The 21,830-nt window shown below is 44.9% G+C and overlaps 1 protein-coding gene across 1 annotated transcript; it reads left to right on the plus strand.

Annotated features, from left to right (window-relative positions):
* Positions 1 to 17,603: 17,603 nt before the first annotated feature.
* LRRC30 (leucine rich repeat containing 30) lies at positions 17,604 to 20,520 on the plus strand. The gene has a single exon (XM_081077966.1). The coding sequence runs from the start codon at positions 18,932 to 18,934 to the stop codon at positions 19,835 to 19,837; it is 906 nt and encodes a 301-aa protein (XP_080934092.1). The 5' UTR covers positions 17,604 to 18,931; the 3' UTR covers positions 19,838 to 20,520.
* The last annotated feature ends 1,310 nt before the right edge of the window (positions 20,521 to 21,830 follow it).

Raw genomic sequence — 21,830 nt, forward strand, 5'->3', positions numbered from 1 at the left:
CAAACTTCCCTGAAGCTCACTGTGTATTTTCTATGAAAAGGGGGTTACAGGACTCCGAAGGAAAAGTTTTTTCAAAAATAAGGAAATTAAAAACACTAACAAAGACCCTAAGAAAAGTGACTTTCCAAGCTCTGAGGAGAGTTTTGATGTCCTCTTTTTCTGTAGCCACTTTTCTTTCCCTGATCTCCCTGGGTTGCAGATAAAGTTGTAAGAGACATGCATATTGGACAATTTGAGCTGGGGCACAAAAATAAAAATAAAAGTTTTATTTTCTCCAACTGTTGCCGTCAACTATTCTTTCCTTTTTCTATCTCTTAAACACATCTTGGAAAAAGTCCCCAGTTCTTTTGTTTACTTGAGGTATTAAAAAGTGTCCATTCCAATTTAAAACTTTAATTTACGGTACTATCCTCTTGGCCTTCTTACTACTCTGTGATTCTTACAATTTGCTTTGCACTGACAGAATAATCTGAACTTATTTAGCTCTTCATATTTATTCCTTTTGTTTCACATTCCATTACTTAAAAAAAACCTTTTAAACAATGTAATTTGAACTAATTTTAGACTTAGAGAAAAGTTGCAAAATGGTACAAAGAGTTCCTGCATATCGTTAATCCAAAATCCCCAAATGAAAACATTTTACCTCATTTGCTTTATCATTCAGTTTTGTATATGTAATATTCAATAAATATATTTAAATGTATTTATATATTTAATCATTTGAATGTAAGTTATAGACATAATGCTCCTTTCCTATTAAATAATGACATTCTTTTATATAACCATAGTATGACTTTAAAATCATAAAATTGACATTGATCCAATACTATTATCTAAACTACAAATCTTGTCCAATTTTCAGAATTGTTCCACAAATGTTCTTATCGTAAAATAAGAAAATTAATTTTTGCTGGTTTAAATTCCAATCAAGGGTCACATATTGCATTAGTTGTCACCTCTTTAGGCTCCTTGTATTTGGAACAATTGTTTAGTCTCTTTTTTATTGTTTTAAACTTTCATGATCTTGATATTTTTGGAGAATACAGGCCATCTTCATTATAGAATGATGCTCAATTAGGGTTTGCTTTTTTTTAAATTTATTTATTGGGGTGACAATTGTTAATGAAATTACATAATTTCAGGTGTACAATTCTGTATTACATCATCTATAAATCCCATTGTGTGTTCACCACCCAGAGTCAGTTCTCCTTCCATCGCCATATATTTGATCCCCATTACCCTCATCTCCCTTCCCCCCACCCCCCTTACCCTCTGGTAACCACTAAACTATTGTCTGTGTCTATGAGTTTTTGTTTCTCATTTGTTTGTCTTGTTTTTGGTTTATATACCACATATCAGTGAAATCATAGGGTTCTCTGCTTTTTCTGTCTGACTTATTTTGCTTAGCATTATACTCTCAAGATCCATCCATGTTGTCACAAATGTTCCTATATCATCCTTCCTTGGTTTGCTTTTTTTTAATCCAAATTTTCTCTGTTTTTTTTTTTTTTAGTAAAGTTAAAGATGACAAAAGAAGATACTCTTCCTATACATTCAAATCATAAGTCTATGATTTCTTACTTATTATATTAAAACTTTCCAAAATAGTTTTCCAAATCACTAAAATATGTATTCAAGTTTTATCATTATTCCTATGAGAGAAAAAATAGAGAAGGAAGAAAGGAAGGAAGAAAGGAAGTAGGGAAGAAAGGAAGGAAGGAAAGAAGACAGGAAAGAAAGAAAGAAAAATGTACGACTCATTTATAATTTTATAACTGCATTATTGAGTACATTTTTGATGGAAGAGAACTATTTTCACCAGGCATGGATGAGAACCAAATCCATTGCATATAACTTTACATGTGTGTACCAATTATCCATTGCTGCATAACAAACTACTCCAAAATTTAATGGCTTCAAGCCATGACTGTTTTATTTGCTCATGATTCTGTGGATCAGCAAGTTGGGCTGGGCACACCGGGGTGGTTTTTCTGCTCTGACTTGTGATGAAGCTGCAGCCATCTGATGGCTCAACTGGGGCTGGATGGGCTAAGATGGCCTCACTCACGTATTTACATAGCTGGTAGCTAATGCTGGCTGTCAACTGGGTATGTCTTTTTTTTTTTTTTATTAAAGTTTATTGGGGTGACAATTGTTAGTAAAGTTACATAGATTTCAGGTATACAATTCTGTAATACACTATCTATATCTCACATTGTGTATTCACCACCCAGAGTCAGTTCCCTTTTCATCACCATATATTAGACCCTGTTTACCCTCTTGTAGAGCTCCCCTAACCCCTTACCCTCATAATCCCTAAACTATTGTCTATGTCTATGAGTTTTTGTTCCTTCATTTGTTTATCTTGTGCTTTTGTTGTTTTCAGTTTTATATACCACACATCAGTGGAATCATGTGGTTCTCTACTTTTTCTGTCTGACTTATTTCGCTTAGCATTATACTCTCAAGATCCATCCATGTTGTCACAAATGGTACTGTTTAATCTTTTCTAACCACCAAATAGTATTCCATTGTGTATATATACCACAACTTCTTTATCCATTTAACTATCGGGTATCTCTTTTCTTGTGGACTCACATCCTTAAGGGAGCTAGCCTGTGCTTCTTCATATGGTAGAAACTTGATAAGAGTAGAAGCTGAATGCCGAGTCCTAGACAACTTACTGAACAGCAGAAAATGTCATCCATCACTTTTATTACATTTTATTGGTCAAACTAAGTCCCAAGGTGGACCAGATATAAGTCATTGGGAAATAGACTCCACCTCTTAATGAGAAGTGCAGCACATTGTGAAGGAGTAAATGTGCTATTGGAAAAGCTATTACAGCCAGCTTTGAAAACAATGTACCATAATGGCTGACACCTGAAAGAACTTTCCACAAATTAGCTTCTGGTTCCAGGAGCCATAGGACACATTTGTATCTCAATGTGACCTCTGTTTTTGTACCTTCATGTGGTGACTTCAATTGAGATACACAGTGGATGGTAAGAGTTGTTCTAAAAGTGATTTTGACCCCAGGAAGGCTAGCAATAATTTAATTACCCGTGGGAGTAACAGAGAACCAAATAAATACATTACATGAAATCTAAACAAGATGTGTTCCTTACCCAAATTCCCCTCATCTGGATCCCCAAAATATTGGCTACTCCAATGCTACCTGTAGGGACAGAGCCCCAGAGAGCAGTTTCCAGGCTCTCGGCCTCATGTGGAAAGGTGCTGGCTCGGGTAGTAGATGGCTGTCAGCTGTGGCTAGTTGGCCATCAGCTGTAACCATTGAGCCATTGGCCACTAATATAACTGCCACGGCTACGTTGGGGAGTTGAGAGTCTAGGGAAGTCAAGGAGAGAGAGTTGGTCGGTTGGCAGAAAAGCGGACAGCAGGTTGCACGTCGTGTGATTCCAGCCTCCAGTGAGACTATAGTGATATGACTCCCCTACCTATGGCTCCGTGGGTGTTCCGTTTTGGCCTTGCCATGTCCTGCGTTCTTACGTGGGGAGCGGGAGCAGAGACCCCACAGGCCGCCCCGCACAACAAATGGCTCAGCAAGCAGGGTGTGGTGTCGGGCGAAACTCTCTGGAATGTACTGGAGCAGTTTACACGTATAAAAGTTCAGTTTCATAAGCTGGGTATGGTGCTGGCCAAAACTCATTGAAGGATGGCGGAGCAGTTTATGCGTACAAAAGCTCAGCTTCGGGAGGCCCACGAGGAGCGACGCTGGGAGCGGGAGGCGCTGTCTGCCTGGGAGACTCGAGCCTCCAGATGGCACACCTCCCTCTTGGCCGTCGAAGGCGTTGTCCTCCTTTTGTTGATCTGCTTCTGCTGTTGGCTCCGAGGATTGTGGACATTATACACAGAGGCCTCCACCCACTCAGACACCTGGCACAGCGAGCGGGATTCTGACCAGGTAGCGATGGAGTCTGACTCTGGGCAGGAGGACGTGTAGCCCCCACACAGTGTGTGGTGTCCTGTGGCCACTGTTCTCAGGAGTTGGACCCCCAAGGAGGCGTGGGAGGACATGGAAGGCTCTCCGGCCAGCGTGGAGAGGGCCCTGCAGGCTCTGGCTGAGCAGTTGCCGGAGGAGGAGAAGGCTACAGCCGGCCGCGTGGGCTGGATGTTCCTCACGGTCTTGAGTCTCAACACGGAAAATGCGCCTAATGAAATGGCCCAGGTGCCGGACCAGGTGTCCCGATTGGAGGCGCTGGCAGCCCGGGTCTGCTTGTTAGAAGAAGGGCCCCAAGGTGGAGCCTCTGAGGCGGAGGTGGAAGAAGCGAGTGGAGACAATGTAGCTCCCAACCCCCAAGCCTGGCCAGTCTTGAAGCAAAGGGTAAAATGTGAGCAACCTTTGGGCCCCGGGGGCGTTGCTGCAAGCAAACCAGCTGTGACTGAGTTCACAACCTACACCCCTTACACTCCCACTGAGTTGCAGGAGCTGGGGAGGCGGTACAGACAGGGCCCTGGAGAGCCAGTCTCGGCTTGGCTACTGCGTTCATGGGATGAGGGGGCAGACAGCATTCTCTGCTCCCCAGGCGAGATGGAAAAGCTAGCCTTCGTGACAGTGCATCCATCCCTGCGACAAAGGTTACAGAACTGCCATAGGTGGGCCCACAACCAGGGCAACCACACTCTAATGGAGTGGCTCACTGCTGCGGTACGCACAGTATGGGGACAGGCTGGCGAGCTGCCAGACACTGTGAGTCAATGGCAGTCATATACGGAACTTACGCAAATCATCCATGAAATGGGTATGAGACATGCTATTTTTAACCTTAACATGCAGGGGTCGGATGATGAGCTTTTTACAGCCAGCATGAGCGATCTGGTTTTGGATACTGCACCTGCCAGTGCTTCTGGATCCTTTGTTGCCATTCTTATGCCCTATGTGGGGCGACGGATCCATGAAGTTACAACTGCCATGGCCACCATAGGGGATGCTGAAAGCCGGAGGCGAAGGAAGTTAAGACAGGAGGTCTGCGCAGTTGAGACCTGGAAGCCCAAACCAAAGGTAAAGGGGTGAGGTCGCGGGCCTCAGAGAGTAACACGCGCACAGATGTGGCGTGATCTCATGGCAGCAGGGGTCAATAAGGAGAAAATAGACCGACAACCCAATGCACTCCTGCTGGAACTTTGGAAACAGTTGTGTCCGGAACAGCAATTTCGGAGAAGCCTAAAAGAGAAGTCTGGGAAAGCACGACCAGTGTCCCTCTAGGACTTCATGAGGCAGCTTGAGGCCGACTCCTTTCAGCTTGATTAGAGGTGGGGCAAAGGTACCCGGTCAGAGGGGGTGAGCAGGGACCGGAGGCCCCATGTGGAACTGTCTATATATTGGTCCCCTTCTAATGTGCAGAGGGTTTTAGCCCTAGTGGACACTGGCACAGACTGCAGTCTTGTTTATGGGAACCCAGAACTGTTCCTCGACCAGCAATCTGCATTGATGGCTATGGGGGAAAGACTGTGACTATGAAAGCTGTTTCCTTACCACTGGGTATAGGAAGGCTGCACCCTCGTACCTACAAGATTTATGTCTCTCCCGTTCTGAAGTATATTTTAGGGGTGGACGTCGGTAGCCTCAGTTTACAGACGTCGGTAGGAGAGTTCTGTCTCCAGATCCGGGTGGTGAAAACGGTGACAGGCGGGCATGCTCACTTCCCTCCTCAAGTGTTGCCAAAGCCCTGGAGCATGGTTACAGTTTGACAGTACCACCTGCCAGGAGGGCAGGAGGAGATTGGTCGTACAATATTGGAATTGGAGAAGGCACATACTGTGAGGCCAACACACAGTCCCTTTAACTCCCCAGTATGGCCTGTCAAGAAGCCAGATGGGACCTGGCGAATGACTGTGGACTATAGGGAGTTAAATAAGGTGATACAACCCTTGCACGTGGCAAATGCCTTCAGTACACGATTTGGGATTGGACAGAGGCTTTAGAGCAAGCCTTCATTGCCACAAAATGGGCAGTGCAGCAGGCATAGGCTCTGCAAGTAGTGGACCCTGGCTGCCCATTTGAACTTGATGTTCAGTAACCCAAGAGGGGTACGGATGGGGCCTCTGGCAACGGCAGGAGTGTCTCTGGTTGCCAGTGGGATTTTGGTCACAATTATGGAAAGGAGCGAGGTCTGCTACTCTCTAATAGAGAAACAGCTGGCTGCTGTGTATGCAGCCCTAGTGGCCACAGAAGCCATCACAGGAATGGCACGGGTGTTGGCTCGAACAAGCTGTCCCGTCCAGGGGTGGGTCCATACGTGGACCCAGGGACCCAAAACGGGGGTGGCACAGACCACGACCCTCGCCAAGTGGGGTGCCTACTTGGAGCAACGTAGCACCCTTAGCTCAAGCCCTTTGAGCACAGAGCTACAACATGTCCTGGGGCCTATGGAGCTTGTAGCCCAGGCTGAGCCAAGCGCTCTGCCTAGAGGGGAGGACTTGGAGCCCTCGTCCTACAAAGAAGGACAGTCCCCAGTACCTGAGGATGCCTGGTTTACTGATGGTTCTAGCCGAGGGGCTGCAGCTGTTTGGACGGCTATTGGTGTGCAGCCCAAAACAGACACCATTTGGTTTGATACTGGGACGGGCCAGAGTAGCCAATGGGCTGAATTACGGGCTGTGTGGATGGTAATCAGCCACGAACCCGGGCCCCTAGTTATTTGTACTGACAGCTGGGTGGTGTTCCAGGGCCTAATGTTGTAGCTCTCTACATGGAAACACCAAAACTGGTTGGTAGGACACCATCCACTGTGGGGTCAAGCCATGTGGCAGGACCTCTGGGACCTAGGGCAGGGAATGGAGGTGACCCTAATGCATGTCACAGGTCACTCCCCCTTAATGTCCCCCAGGTAATGATGAAGCAGATGCCCTAACATGGGTCCAATGGTTAGAACGGGCCCCTGCCACTGAGGTGGCCCATTGGCTGCGTAGGAAATTGCAGCACGCTAGAAGCCGAACCATGTGGCAGGTGAGCAGACGCTGGGGTCTGCCTTTGAAATGGCAGGAGATAGCAGATGTCTGCTATGACTGTGCCGTCTGTGCCCAGGACAGCCCCCAAAGACGGAAGCTCCCCTGGGAGACACAGCAGCTTACGCGAGGGAGGGTGCCCTCACTTGCTGGCAAGTAGATTACATTGGACCCCTGCCCGCAATGCGATATACGCATTTACAGCAGTGGACATTGCTACGTGGTTGATGTTTGCTTGGCTGTGTCGGGCTGCGGATCAGTGGCATACAGTGGTCGCTCTTACATGGCTGTGCGCCCTCTATGGGCACCCCCAAATCATTGAAAGTGACAGGGGTACCCATTTTACGGGGCAAGAGGTGCAGCGCTGGGCTGCCAGGATGGACGTGCAATGGTTGTTTCATGCTCCGTATAACCCACAAGCAGCTGGCATGATTGAACGCTACAGCGGCCTTTTGAAGCAAGGTCTCCGGGTGTCAAAACACCCTCCCACGATTCGTGACTGGGCCTCGCGTCTATGGGATGTCCTGAGAGTCCTGAATGAGAGACCACGGAAGGGAGGGCCCGCACCAGTAGAAGCTCTGCTACATCGAACGGCTGCTCCCATTCAATTACAACTTACCACCAGTGAGACTCTGTTAAAGCCAGGCTACGGCAGAAATGGAAACATTTTGCTGCCAGCACCCACATGCTTGAAAGCAGGGGAACGGCAGCGATGGACTTGGCCCTCGCAGGTCAAAAGCCCCCACTGTTGGTGGTTGGGCCTGATAGCCCCATGGGGGGCCGGTTTGACTCATGATTTGCAAGTGACGCCAGGGGTGGTGGCTGAGTGGCCACCGCAAGTGACTGTAGTATACGGAGGTCCTGATACCGAGATGATTTTGCGGGGAAACTATGTGCTCTCACTATGGCCTATTATGGAGTCCCCTGTTCTGTTACATGTTGAAACTATGCAAGGGACCCCAAGCACTGCCATAAAGGTCTTGTACCACAAACCGGAAAAGGTGCCAGTGGCAGCGACCCTCCTTTCGCAGAACAAAAAGTTAGCGTGTATCCTCCCAGATGGAAGGGACTTGCCATTGTTGGTTCCTAAGACTGTTTCTTTTCGCCCGTAGGTGTCAATAGGCTAATATGGCACAGGGACCCTAGCGGAAGATGCTTGTCGCGTAGATTGTGAGGCAGCACCCTGTAGGGGTGGAGTGTGGGGACAGAGCCCCAGAGAGCAGTTTCCAGGCTCTCGGCCTCACATAGAAAGGTGCTGGCTCAGGTAGTAGTTGGCCGTCAGCTGTGGCTCGTTGGCCGTCAGCTGTAACCCTTGAGCTGTTGGCCACTAATATAACTGCCGCGGCTATGTTGGGGGGTGAGGAGAATTGAGGGAAGTCGAGGAGAGAGAGTTGGTTGGTTGGCAACAAAGCGGACAGCAGGTCACACATCCTGTGAATCCAGCCTCCAGTGAGACTATAGTGGTATGACTCCCCTACCCATGGCTCCATGGGTGTTCCTGTTTGGCCTCACCATGTCCTGCGTTCTTATGTGGGGAGCGGGAGCTGAGACCCTGCAGGCCACCCCACACAACACTACCTGAACCAAGAAGTGTGATAAAGGAGAAGTCATGTGGACTGTAGCTAAAATGCCTCACTTTTATACATTTTATTTATTATAATGCCACAACATGAACATATCACTAGGGTCTCACCTGATGCCTTGGGAACATCTGAGCAAGAGAGGGGCCCTGAAGGAAAAGCTGCACCAGTTTCATAGTAAATCCACCTCTGCCTAGGAGTTTCTCAGGGTGAGAAGGGAGATTGGGGTCTTCTAAGACCACAAGTCCATGGACATGGAGCCAGTAGCTTCTGAAACATTTGACTCTGCACCTGGGTATTTCATTCGCTTACAAACTGACAGAGAAAATTTTAAGGGGCATACGGTACTGGCCCAAATTTAGTCTTTTGGAGCATATTTGCTTCTCAAAGGGCAAATATATTTACAGGGATGTGAACTGAACCAAAAGACAAAACAAACTGCTCCAATTTACTGAACTGCAGAACAAATTGAATCCAAATATACAAATCTTTATAGAGCCATGAACCACGGCAAAGGTTGATTTTCTTTCCCTTTCAAACAAAAAAAAAACATGTTTTGCTTTCTTTCCCATAACGTTTTCGTTAATTTTGTTTTTGAATTTTTTTAAAAAAGCTCTATAGATAGAGTATGCATGATTTTCAACCAAACTGAGCTGTGCAGAAAATAAATGTCTTGTTTTCTCACAACTAAACTAAAGTCTATCTCAAGATCTCATAGCTTCTTGGAAACTGAAAACTTACACAAAACCATCCGTGTAAATGCAATTAAAGTCAGAGATTTTGCAGTAATTTTTGTTTGAAACTCAATCAAATTAAAAATGTTCTCCTTCTCCACCCCTTGGTTGGTCCTGAGCTCCCTGTTGGACTTACCACCTCGTTAGGGTAACCACACAGGAAGTTGGGCAACCTATTCTATGCGTCCCAGCCTCCAAACTGGGTGGTCGCCATTTTCTCAATTCTCAGTCCCCCAGGCAAGCCTCACCCTCAGGAACTTAGCTGGGGCTGCAGGCAGTGCACAGAGATTTGCAAAGATGTGAGCTCCAAGCAGGGGAACACAGGCCCAGGTGTAGGACGCAGTCTGGTGCACTTGAGAAAGAGGCCTGAATGCCAGAGTAAACCTTGCAAGGGGACAAGCCCAAGAGATGAGAATATGCAACCCTAGGACATGTGTAAATGTGGAAATAAAGTTTACTTACTTAGGCATAGTATATAACTGCAAAAATGTTAAGCCTTTTTAGTACTTAAGAATTCTTTCTATTCTTTTGACTTACTTTAAAAGATATTTAAAATCCATTACAATATTAAATAATTAAAACTTGCAAAGGCCTAAATGCGTAGTCCTTAAATCTTTGGGGACCTGTAACCAAAGACATGTATTTTTTCTAAGAGTATGATCTGATCAACAAAATCCTCTTCGAACTCACATCAAGCCAAGTCACTATTAAAGGAAGACCAGTCATTAACTCAAGTCAACTGTGTAAAGAAGATTTATCATGAGAAAAGCGACTCTAAAGGAGTGCCCTTTTCATTTATTTTCTGTGATATTCAACCTCTCTCCCTCCTCTGTTCCATCTGTGGCAGCTTCTGTCACCCATTTGCACCCCACCTCGCCCCAAGGTCTTTCTTAAGTCCTTGAAGTTCCACCAGGTGCAGCGCACCTCCTGCTTCTGCTAATTCTTTCCACGCTGGACCCCAGCTCCCACGCTGGACCCCAGCTTCCACGCAGCCAAACCAAGCTCCTGCCTACCCTGTTCTATAATACACGGTCTCCGTCCCTCACAGAGCTTTTTCTATTACTGGACTTGTAACCACGTACTGAAATACTTTGATAGATTTAGAGTAGCAATTCGGTAAGGACAAGGAATTGGTCATCTTTTTGCTGCTTTTCCAGTGGCTTTCTTTTCTTTGCTTTCCTAGAACCTTGCAACTGGCCTGGTACAGAGCAAGTGCTTCATGAATGCTTGTTAAATAAATACATCTGGACTTGCTCCTGATTGCTTTGAGCCAGCCGGAGTGAAGTTTTTAGTTGAGCCAGACACTTTTATTTTCTATTCCACACTCTTCATACTCCTACTTGTTCCTGTGCAATTTTATTGCCTCATTCCTTTATGAAAGCTATTACAGCAACAGTGCTGACTTGAATTTCCCTTCATGATTAAAAAGAAGCATTATTAATTGTTGAAGGTGGCTGATAGGTGTATGGGGATTCATTATATTTTCATATAATAAAAAAATTTTAAAGCATTACTATTATTATGTATAATTATAACATTAGCAGAAATCAAAGAAAAAACTTCATCCATATACTTGACACCTCCCAAGTCAGTTTCTATTCTTCCCTGCTTTCTTTCAATTCTTGCCCATGTCCATGTATAATTTTTATATGATTGCAATAATTTATGTATGTGTTTTTAAGTATAGAGGCAGCTTGATTTGCTTCCTTTCAGCTAGAGGGTGACCACTTAAAAGTCAAGTAACCACCAAGACAATGATGCCAATCATGATGATGACAACTGTCAGTTAATGGAGCTCCATCTCTGGGACATTGTCACACGGTCTATTTCTAATCCCCAGAACAAGCTCAGCAAGTCACAAAACTGGTAGAACAGTAATAGTACTATCACTTGTCATCACTACTACTGACCAATTACTTCACTATATGCCGGTCCCCAAGCTAAGCAGTTTACTGCTTCATCTCATTTAATCCTCAAAGCAATCCCAAATTATTATTATCCTCATCTCTCAGAGGAGGAAACTGAGGTTTAGTGAGGCTAAGTCATCGGCCCCAGGTCACACAGCAAGAGAGTGACAGAGCTAGGCATTGACTGGTAACTGAGGATTTGAAACTGGATGTGGAATCACTCAGACGCTAGGGCCTTGGCTCTTTTCTACCTTGTCACGTTGACAAGGAGGGGATTTCTTTCTGCTAACATAGTTCATGCCAAATATGAAATCAAAATAGTGGTAAGTCCTTGGAGGAGTTCTTAAATAAGATTCTATCTTATTTATCAGACACATGGTACGTATACGCTACGCATATTTTAAACTTCCTATTGGAGGGACTGTATCTCAAGTAGGGATTGTTTTGTTCACTTGACGGAACTTAGTTTTTATTTGCTGTAATTTTATGCATTTTAAAATTGATTATCCTAGAATGTCACAATGACGTGAAACTTCTTAAGAGGAGATTTGATATCTATTGAAGCTCTGTTACTTTGGCCTAAGAATATTGGATAGAAGTTCACCACTCAAATTCACAAGCTTGCTTTCTTATATAAACTTAACGAGCAGAAGGCTGATTTGGTGTTTGATTACTCTCTGACTTTTCATCAAAGCACCTTTTTAGTTCCTCTTTCCTCCACTGCTGTTCAGCACGAAGTACACTTTGATGATCAGGCCCCAATGAGCAGGACTACAAAAGCCTTTGCTGGGTACTCAGCTCCGTGAGAACAAACAGAAGAGGCAGGAAAGACTGAAGCCTGGAGCTCGAGGTTAGCCCAACGGAGGGATTTCCCGAGAGAAAAAGGTGTGGAATAACAACACGCATCTCCTTCTGGAGGCAACCTTTTGAAAAGCTCGATTTTAATTTGTTCTGATTTTAATGAAATGCCACTGGCGAGCAAAAGTGGATTCAGTGTTTTCTTAGAGTTGCCCCAGCGTTTGATTTCTGTGACAGGCTGGAACTATTGATAGTAGTATCCCAAAGAGTGAAATGACCTTGTTGTGGGTTTTCTTTTCCTGAATGAATAATGTCAGCAGCGTAACTCTGTATAAATAGAAGTTTGATACGAGTGGATAAACACGGAAGGTTGTATTTATGTTTCTGGTTACATGGGTCACATCGAAGTAGAAAGGCAGTGACTCTCTCAAAATAGCATGGATAGATGAATAAATAAGAGGATGGAGTGGGGGAGGAGCCAAGGTTCACTGATTAGGACTCTGCTTTGGCTACTATTGTAGGCTCCAGGGGAACAAACAATGAGGAATAAAATTTAGCTCGAACCTAACCAATGTACAGAGTCTAATGGGGGAGACTGGCACAAAGCTGATGAGCCCATTTAGAAGGGTTTCTTAATCTCAGTACTACTGAGGTTTGAGGCCCATAACTGCTGTAGGACTGTCCCGTGGGCGGCAGGATGTCAGCAGCCTCCCTGGCCTCTGCCCACCAGACGTCGGCAGCACCGCCCCACCCCTAAGCTTGACAACCAAATGTATCCCCAGACATTGCTAAGTGTCCCTAGGGGCAACATTTCTGTTTTTGGAGAGGTGGGTGAGTACTGTGTGTAACAAAGGAAAATCCAGGATGTTCCAGGAAGTGAGGAATGCTGCCCAGGCGGCCCTGGAGTAAGATGGGGCGGTCAGGGAGGGCTCCCATGGTCAAGGAGGTAACGTTGTGCCTTGTGTGAAGCATGAGTGGTGCGAGCATGTGAAGCAAAGAACCAGCACGAACATGGGGACAGCATCCTAAAAATGCAAGGAGTATGTAGGGTGATCAGCTGCTACCTCAGAGCTGCTAGAAGGTCAAATGTGTGTGTGTGTGTGTGTGTGTGTGTGTGTTACAGGGTAAATGGAGGGACATGAGAATGTGAAACAGGCAAGTGTGTGACCATGGCCTGCAAGAAGGACAGCTTAAGTGGTGGGTTGGTAGGAAAAGACTTTCAGAATATTCTGGTCACAGTACCGAGGATAGATTAGAGTGAGCTCTAGAATGGCAGCAGGGGGCCCTTTAGCTGTGCTACTTTACTTTCCTCACTCTATTTGATCCTCACAACAGGTCTATGAGGAGGCAGCATAATTATCCCATTCGCAGACCAGGATGCAGCGGGGGCTGAGCCTCACCTGCTCAATTCCATGTAGCCTGCAGGAGAGCCTGACCAGGACCTTCCCTGAGAAGGTGCCTGAGGCCTCCTCTGAAAGATGAAATAGACTAGGCTTATCTGACAAAGTTCTGTCCAATGAGCTGTCGCGATGCAGGTTAAATCAGGGGATTCTGTGATCAGCCCATGCACAAACGTGGGTCAAGTCCTCTGGAGGGCTGCATTAAGCAGAGAAATGTCAAAATACAGTGATAGAGAAGCAATTTTAAACAAACAGGACAGCCAAGTGCCTTCTGTATTGTTCTTTTCTCACATCAAACTTCCATTGGGGCCCAAATGCTTATTCATTTTGGTGAGCATTTATTGAGCACCTACTGTGTCCTCAGAATTACTCTAGGGCACTGGGGGAGACAAGGAGCTTGAAATCTAATTGAGCCAACAGCAAATGTAAGATGAATGAACAAAGTGAGACAGCAAACAAACCTGAGGAGAAAGGATTTCTTGACTTACAGAAGAAAGCAGTTCTATTTGGATTTGCCTGACAACCTGCCCCTGAATTTCTTGCTTTCTAGGAAAGCATATTTTCCCCTGGGAAGAGCTTATTGGCTAAGAGGAAGTTTCCATGATTGGAAAGGGCCAGGCTTGCCCTGTGCTGATGAAGATCCTCACACTGGAGGCCTGGGGTGGGATTGGCTGTCTTCGCTGAGTCCTGTCAGGCATCCATTCAGAGGCTACCTGAATGGGGACTGTTCTAGTCATTGTGGAAAGATGTTCTCTGCATTTAATGTGTATTAAGTCACTCAATTTCCACAGCTACCAAGTGGTTATTTTCATTTTACATGCGAAGAAATGAAAATACAGACAAGCTAAGTAAATTGTCCAGGGTCACACAGCCTTTCAGCAGGATTGAAACCCAAGGTGGTCAGCCACAGCAACCTGAACTTATGACATTGACTGCCAGGCTGTTGCTACCTCTCACTGTGGTGGCTGGGAGCTGGAAGGCTGGGGCGTGTTCTAATCAGAGTAATAACAGGGCAGTTTACTAAGAAGAAGAAAAAACTGTGCAGAGAAAGGCTGTGTATACACATGGTTGGAAGAGAGCGGGATTTAGATCAGAAGACAAGGTGTTGATAACGTTGATACTAATCAATTTTGTAATTGGAGTGTCAGTTAATACCACTGACAGTCAGCTTCATTATATTTAACATGAGGTTAAAAATCTCGACCTCACAATTCTTATGAAAATAAGATAGACTATATAACAGCATCTGAAACAGCTCTTGACACTGAGTAAATACTCTGTAAATATAAGGTGAGTGAAAGATAAATGCAAGATGCTTCATGGTTATAGCATTGATTGGCCTTGAAGAGAGTGTAACGTTCATGAATAAGGACACAATAAAATCAAAGGAATGGAGAATGTTCAGTAAACGAGTCCAGCGACGTGTGTGGGGGGTGGGGAGAGGCCGAGAGTATATATATAAAAGTATAATAGCTAGCATTTATGTAACAGCTATTAATTATTGAGGTTTTACCATGTGTCATCAGTGTACTATGGGTCATATACCATCAGTACCCATAAATTAGGGAATTTTGTTGTATACTCTGAATTTCGTCATTACATGCATTTTACAGATGCTTAATCATGCGTTGTTCTGAGACACAGTGGTTTAATACAGCCTCTCTGCAGATGTCGGTGAAACCTAGCAACAAGCTGTGCTTGATGCAAAGAGGTGGCCAGCACAGAATGTGCAGTTCTTATTTGTTCTCCCTTCTTGTCTGCCTTCCCAGACGCCCCCTTTTGTTTGCATGGCTCGTACTCCTCAATAAAACATTAGATCCATAGCTTCTGCCTCAATCTCTGCTTTTGAGGAACCTGGGCTAAAACAGATTAAAATATACACTTTTTTTTTTTTTGTAAAATAAAATGTATTGAAGTAGATGTGCATAGAAAAAAGATCTAGATTTATATGTAAAATGTTAATTGGATTGTCTCTCTTCATACATTTCTGTATTTTCTATTTTTAAAAATTTAAATCAGGAGAATGGTTATTTTAACAAACTATTTAAACATACATATTTCTTTCTTTCAAAATTAACAGCCATGATGTGTAGACATAAGCTGAAAAAGCCATAGTGAGAATTTTAAAAAATTTCAATAGATATTCCATTAGAGAGAATTCAGGAGTAGCTTTGGATGTTTTCATAACCTACTATTTTCATAACCTACTCTCATCATTTCAGTTTTATTTTATTTGGGATTAAAGAAATAATAAATGTCGATTTTTATATGTTAGAACAATCATCAATTGGAATATACAAAAACGTAGCAAATACACAGAGCATACTAAATACATTTCAATTATCATACAACTTCCTTAGGTTTTAAAGACAGCCACATTACTTACCATGCCCTGGAATTTCAAAACCTTGTCCAACAATGCGTCCTTCTGAGACTTATTCCAAACTGAAATCTACTCAGCGAGCTTTGAAAAGTTTCTTTCGGCAAAAGTTCAGATGTGTGGTCTTCATCGTGAATCCTAAAGCCAATAGCATTCCCCGTTACATTTTTAATGTAAGCGAAATAAAAGCTGCCTTGGATTTTGCATGTTTTCACCAGAAAAGAGGTGAAATGTGACTTTCACTTCCCTACAGTGGTCTCGTGTGTAGTGAGAATCCAACTTGCAGAGTGGGGAGGGGCTCTGGGAAATCATCCCCCAAAAGGCCTGTTTCATAGACAACAGCAGGGCCTGAGAGACCTCGAACACCCTCAAGGTGACCCATGCTCTGGCTGCATAACCATGGTTAACTAAGTGGGCAGTAAATACATTTCAAAAACTTAGCAGAAACAAAGTCAGCTATTCACACAGCTCATCCATTTGACATATGAGAACCTCGATAGAGAACTGAACTATTTTTGGAGGGGATTAAATCCAGTACGTCAAAGTCTTTTGGAATGATATTTCAACTTTTGCTTTTCCTAGCTGTGGTGGTGTAGAGTAATTAGGGTTAAGTACTAATTATGTAGTTATTTCCATGCATGTAGTTATGTAGTTATTTCTCTAGTATGTTCTCTCCAGCCCACCCCTTAGCAACTTGAAAAGAAAGAGAAAACAAAAACAAAACATAACGTAGCCATAGTTGTTCCATCTTTCTACAGGGCCAAGTCCAGAGTCTTCAATGGTTCCAGCCTAGGCTGCGGACCTGAACTAACTGGGTTTGAATTCTGGTTCTGTTACTGACGATACTTAAACTTGCGCAAGTGACTTGACCTCTGTCTTCGTTTCTTCATCTGTAAAACGGAGAAAATTTTAATACCTCAATCCTGCACGTAAGGACTAGGGCAGTGCTTTACATATAGTAAACATTTAATAAATGTTAGCTATTAATAAATGCTCAAAAAGTTTTTATTGAAAAAAAAAAAGTGTTACGAAGAAAGAGAATTGCCACAAAGAAGAAAGCTGTTGATTCTTGCTCAAACAATCCCAGCTCCTGCTGTTTCCCACATTTCAGGAACTCTAACACAATTTCTCATGCTCGTGGAAGAAAAAGAGGGAAAGAAGTAGCACAGCTAGCTTATTTTGAAACAACATAACCCTACTGCCATATGAAATTTGCAAATATAAGGCATGGTTTGCTGCAAACATTTAGGGTACAAATTTAGCCACATTACTCCACCCCTCCGATTAATAGCTAGAACACTCAAGTGTCCCATTTAAAAAAATTCAAAGTCTTCAACTTTGTGCAAGAATCCCAGGGTCTTACTCAATCAAAAGGGGTCAGATCTCTTTCAAATTCCAAGTAGAGTGAGAAGAGGCCTTGAATTTTTATACCTGATTGGCCATAGATGCTGGCCAATCTATGGATGGGCCCACAGATTCCCCAGGTGGCGACCAGTCAGGGCCCAGCTCAAGCTCCTGGCTTGGTGATTACAGCTCTGAGACCCATGGTCATAGGACCAGCATATCTCTCTAGGACATACAACTGCTGTGCTGGGCTGTGCACCTGGGCTACTGCCAGCAAAAGCCACATGCTTCCCAGCCAACCTAGCTCTCCATACAGACCACAAACCCTTTCCTCAGAGCCTGGGTCATTAACCTTGTATTAACATATCGCTTCTCCCATTAATTACCTCCTATTTTTATAATTTTTCACCTTTACAATGTGTCTGCCTCCTCCTCAACTGTGTCAGTTTTTCGGGGTTGCTGGAAAAAAGCACCACAGACTGGGTAGCTTAAACAACAGAAATGTATTTTCTTATAATTCTGGAGGCTACAAGCCCCAAGATGAAGGTGTCAGTAGGATCGGTTGCTTCTGAGGCCTCTCACCTTGGCTTGCAGATGGCGGTCTTCTCTCTGTGTCCTCATGTGGACCTATCTTCAAAGAGTCACATTTTGAGGTACTGGGGGTAGGACTTCAATATTTGAAATTTTGGGGGTAGGGGAGGGGCACAATTCAGCCTATAACACCAATTAACTCTACTTACTTAGGGTATAGTTTTTTCTTGTTGTTTTTTGTTGTTTTTTGTTTGTTTGTCTTTTGATTCAAGAAAGGGTGAGTGGGTGGAGAGAGAGAGAGAGAGAGAGAGAGAGAGAGAGAGAGAGAGAGAGAGACAGAAAGAGAGAGGTGTATTCCCTTGGAGGTCTCTCTAGAGTAGTTTTGAGGACTGTGGGTATCCCATGCTTGTCTTGCTAATACAGTCACTCAAGTGGCTGTTCAAACATTTAAAGTGCATCCTACCAACCTCTGAAGCCCACTGTGAAAAGATGATCCCAGAGCTTCTCTGGTTGACATGAAAGTGGAGGGTCCAGACCACCATTACTCTCTCCTCACTGAATCGGCTCTGACAAGCACTGTGTAAAACCTTTGGCCTGGAGAATTCCAGATGTCCAGGCTACTTCTGCTATTTTTTTTTTACAACCACACAACTCACCAGAGTTTGAAATGGGTTCATATGATATCGTCTGACGATCCTTAACTTTAGAAGCAAAGCTCTGCCACTAGCGTTTAGCCCAGGTTTACTCTGAAGTCTGGATGAGTTCCAGCGACCACACAGACAGACTGGCACTTGTGTGGCCAGCTTTATTTTTCTTCTTTGCTTCTTTTTGGAGGTGGGCTTGTTAATCACCCTGCTCAGCTGTGATATCCAAGAAAAGCTGAGTTAGATTCAGCCTCTCTGTGACCTGTTTGCACACACCAGGCTGATAAGCCTCGGCAGAATGACAGTGACAGCTGCCGGTGGCATTCAGAAGGTTTTGAGCAGTTCAGTTCCTCAGCCTCCGGGACAAGTATAGCATTACAGCCTGGCTGCCCAGAGAGAAACCACCTAAAGTCGCCCTCGGGGATGGGCCTGGCTGTTTCATGGCCACGTCACGGTGTCCTGGACACCTGCAAGACTTGACCTAGACCCTCTGTGAGCTTCCTCCGCACTGTACTGCCTGGGCGCCCTCCAGTTCTCACCTCTACCCGCGATCCCTGCCTGTGACAGCCAGGAAATTAGCAGCTGGGGTAGGACACGATCCCAACCTTTGGGTGACAGGTGGGAAAGGGTGGGAAGGAAGGTAAATGGGAGCCAAGCAGTCAAATGCCGGCTCCAAGGACAAGGGCCCCCAGGGGCTGGGGCTCCTGCGGAGGAGGCAGAAATTCTCCGTGTGGGACGACGCGCTGCTCTCAGGGAAAGACCCGAGGTCCCTGCTGAAGCGGGGCATGTGCCACATCAGCTTCAGCCTGGTCACCAAGGGAATGACAGACGTCCCCGATTTTCTGTGGGGCTTGTCCGAGGTCCAGAAACTCAACCTGTCTCACAACCAGCTCAGGGTTCTGCCCCCTGAGGTGGGGAGGCTGACCCGGCTGGTGGTTTTGAACTTGTGTGGGAACCGCCTGAAGAGCCTGCCCAGAGAAATCAGCCTCCTGAAGGGCCTGAAGGTGCTGTTCGTCAACATGAACTGCCTGACCGAGGTCCCAGCCGAGCTGAGTGCCTGTCGGAACCTGGAAGTCCTCAGCCTGTCGCACAATAGCCTCTGCCAGCTGCCTGCCAGCTTTGCCGACCTCTCCAGAGTGAGGAAGCTGAACCTCAGCAACAACTGCTTTGCTCACATCCCCATCTGTGTGTTTGCCCTGAAGGAGCTGGATTTCTTGCACGTGGGCTCCAACCGCCTGGAAAACATTGCGGAGAGCATGCAGTGCCTGGGCAGCCTGCAGATCTTCATTGCCGAGAACAACAACATCCATTCCTTCCCACGGTCACTCTGCCTCCTCACCAGCCTGGAGCTGCTGAACCTGAACAACAATGACATCCAGACCCTCCCGGATGAACTCTACCTGCTGCGTCGACTGGTGAGGATTGCTTGGAATCCCATGGACAAAGGGCTCCACATTTCCCATAACCCGTTATCCAAGCCTCTGCCAGAGCTGGTCGAGGGCGGCCTGGAGATGCTCGTCAGCTACCTGAAAGACAAGAAACACAACTGATGTCGCCACTGGAGGCAGGAGCAGTAGCCTGCGCACTGAGTCTCTGTCAACTGAGTACTTCTCTCGTCTGAGCTTTCTTCTCTTTCTGGTCGCGTGCATCAAGGCTTGTGTTGATGATATTTGTGAATCGCTGTGGAACACCATCCTAGGCAAATGTTTGCATTTATTAACTCTGTATGTTCCTAATAACCCCCACAATATTTTGTTCCTCTCATTGTAAAGGTAAATTGAAACAGGTCTTTTTCAGAAGACCAATAATTGCTCTGAGTCTCCTGAGAAGCACTGGGATTTGGACTTTGAGATAGCGGGCGGTAGGTCTGATTCAATGGAATTGAAAAGTCAAATATTTGCTAAGTATGTGCTGTGTGCCAAGTATGGCATCAGGCATTGACACCATCTGGTTTCAACCATTGAATTGGCAACCTGCAGCGAAGTGGCGACAGCAAGACAGGCTCCTCTGCCTGCCTCCACCAAGCATTACTTGGGACCAAAGAGCAAGCTGGAGCCTTGCTCTCCCGGCGGTGACAAAAACAGGCAGAGCTTTCCCTTTGAGTTCTGGGGGGGAACAATCATAGGAAATTTATCTCTAAAAGGATTGTAGAGTAATAATCAAGCTGCTCATGTTTACATCTGGTGGTAAGTGACGGGGACAGCATGATGGCTTCAGATAATAAATGCAAACCAATTTTAATGTGCGGTTTCACCCTTCTTTCTCAATCCTCTTGCAAGCTATCTAGTCATGTCCCTGATCTTTTCTAGAGATGTCAGCCAATGACTGTCATACTTCTCTAACTTCACTTCTCCATTCTTACTAGATTTGCCCTCTTAGAGATGAGCTAATAAATGGGGGCATGACCAAAACGCAGGAAAGAGGAGGTAAGGCATAGACCAGCCACATTAAAAAAGTAATTATTCTTTTAACATTTAGAGGAGGGTAATATTCGCCACTTGGTTTCGCATGTGGACATTTGAAAAATGAGTTTAGTGACGTTTAAAAGTTGTAAGGACAAAAAACTCTGTAAAAATTTTGTTTTGTTTTTTAATTGTAAAAGTATATAGCTGTTAGTTAAATGCAACCTCACGGTGAGCAATTGCATAGTTCATTGGATCTTATTGCTGTCACAGCAACTAAGAGCCCCTAAGACATCACTATTTATTGAGAATTAAAGAATTAGAATGAAAAGGTGGCAGTGAAGAAAGTATAGTACCTTCAGATCATTGGCGCTGTTGTCTACACGATGTAGTTAACAATATCAACACAGGATGTTGACTTGTCTAACTTCTTAATACACTTAGCTTAATTGAGTTTAACTTATATTTGTTAGCACCCTCTCTTTACTTCACTGGGTTGGGAACCAGAACAGAGTGAAGCCCTGTTTCTTCCATCAAGGAGCTCACAGTTTGGTGAGAGGGACAGAAACTCACATGGGTTCCTACATTGTGCAGCAAGTTGTCATCCCTGCTCAAGAGAAATGTAAGCAATGGGCTGGATCAAGGATAACATCCTGGGTGGCGCTGACAAGATGGAGCCCCAAAGTCTCAGGAAGCAAAGAACAGTAACCAAAGACCATGATCAGGAGGGATCAGTCAAACCCTTAATTTACCACAGCCACTCACACTAATTCCACCCCCTCACACCTCCGCCCTCTAACCTCGCACATCCTCAACCTATTTTGGAAAGAGCAGCAAACCGCCGGGGCAGTGGGTAGCTTATTCTCAGGTTCTGAGTTTAGGCAGCTTTAGTATGGAGCTACGGTCTTACTTCTAAGAGCTGTTCAAAGCGGGTACATATAATTTAGTCACAGGACAGGTAATTTTCCTAACAGACTTCAAAGTCAATTTCCCACCCATAGAAGTGGGAAGCCAATTCCCGCTGTTATCATCAGCTATCATAGTTCCATTAGCACATTTGTGCATGCGTTTTTTCTGTCAAACCACTGCAAACAGATCTTACCATTGTCCCTGAGAGGCAGCTGAAGTCACTTCTAAATTC

The sequence above is a fragment of the Rhinolophus hipposideros genome, assembly GCF_964194185.1.
Source record: "Rhinolophus hipposideros genome assembly, chromosome: 17".
In the NCBI taxonomy this organism is placed as follows: domain Eukaryota; kingdom Metazoa; phylum Chordata; class Mammalia; order Chiroptera; family Rhinolophidae; genus Rhinolophus; species Rhinolophus hipposideros.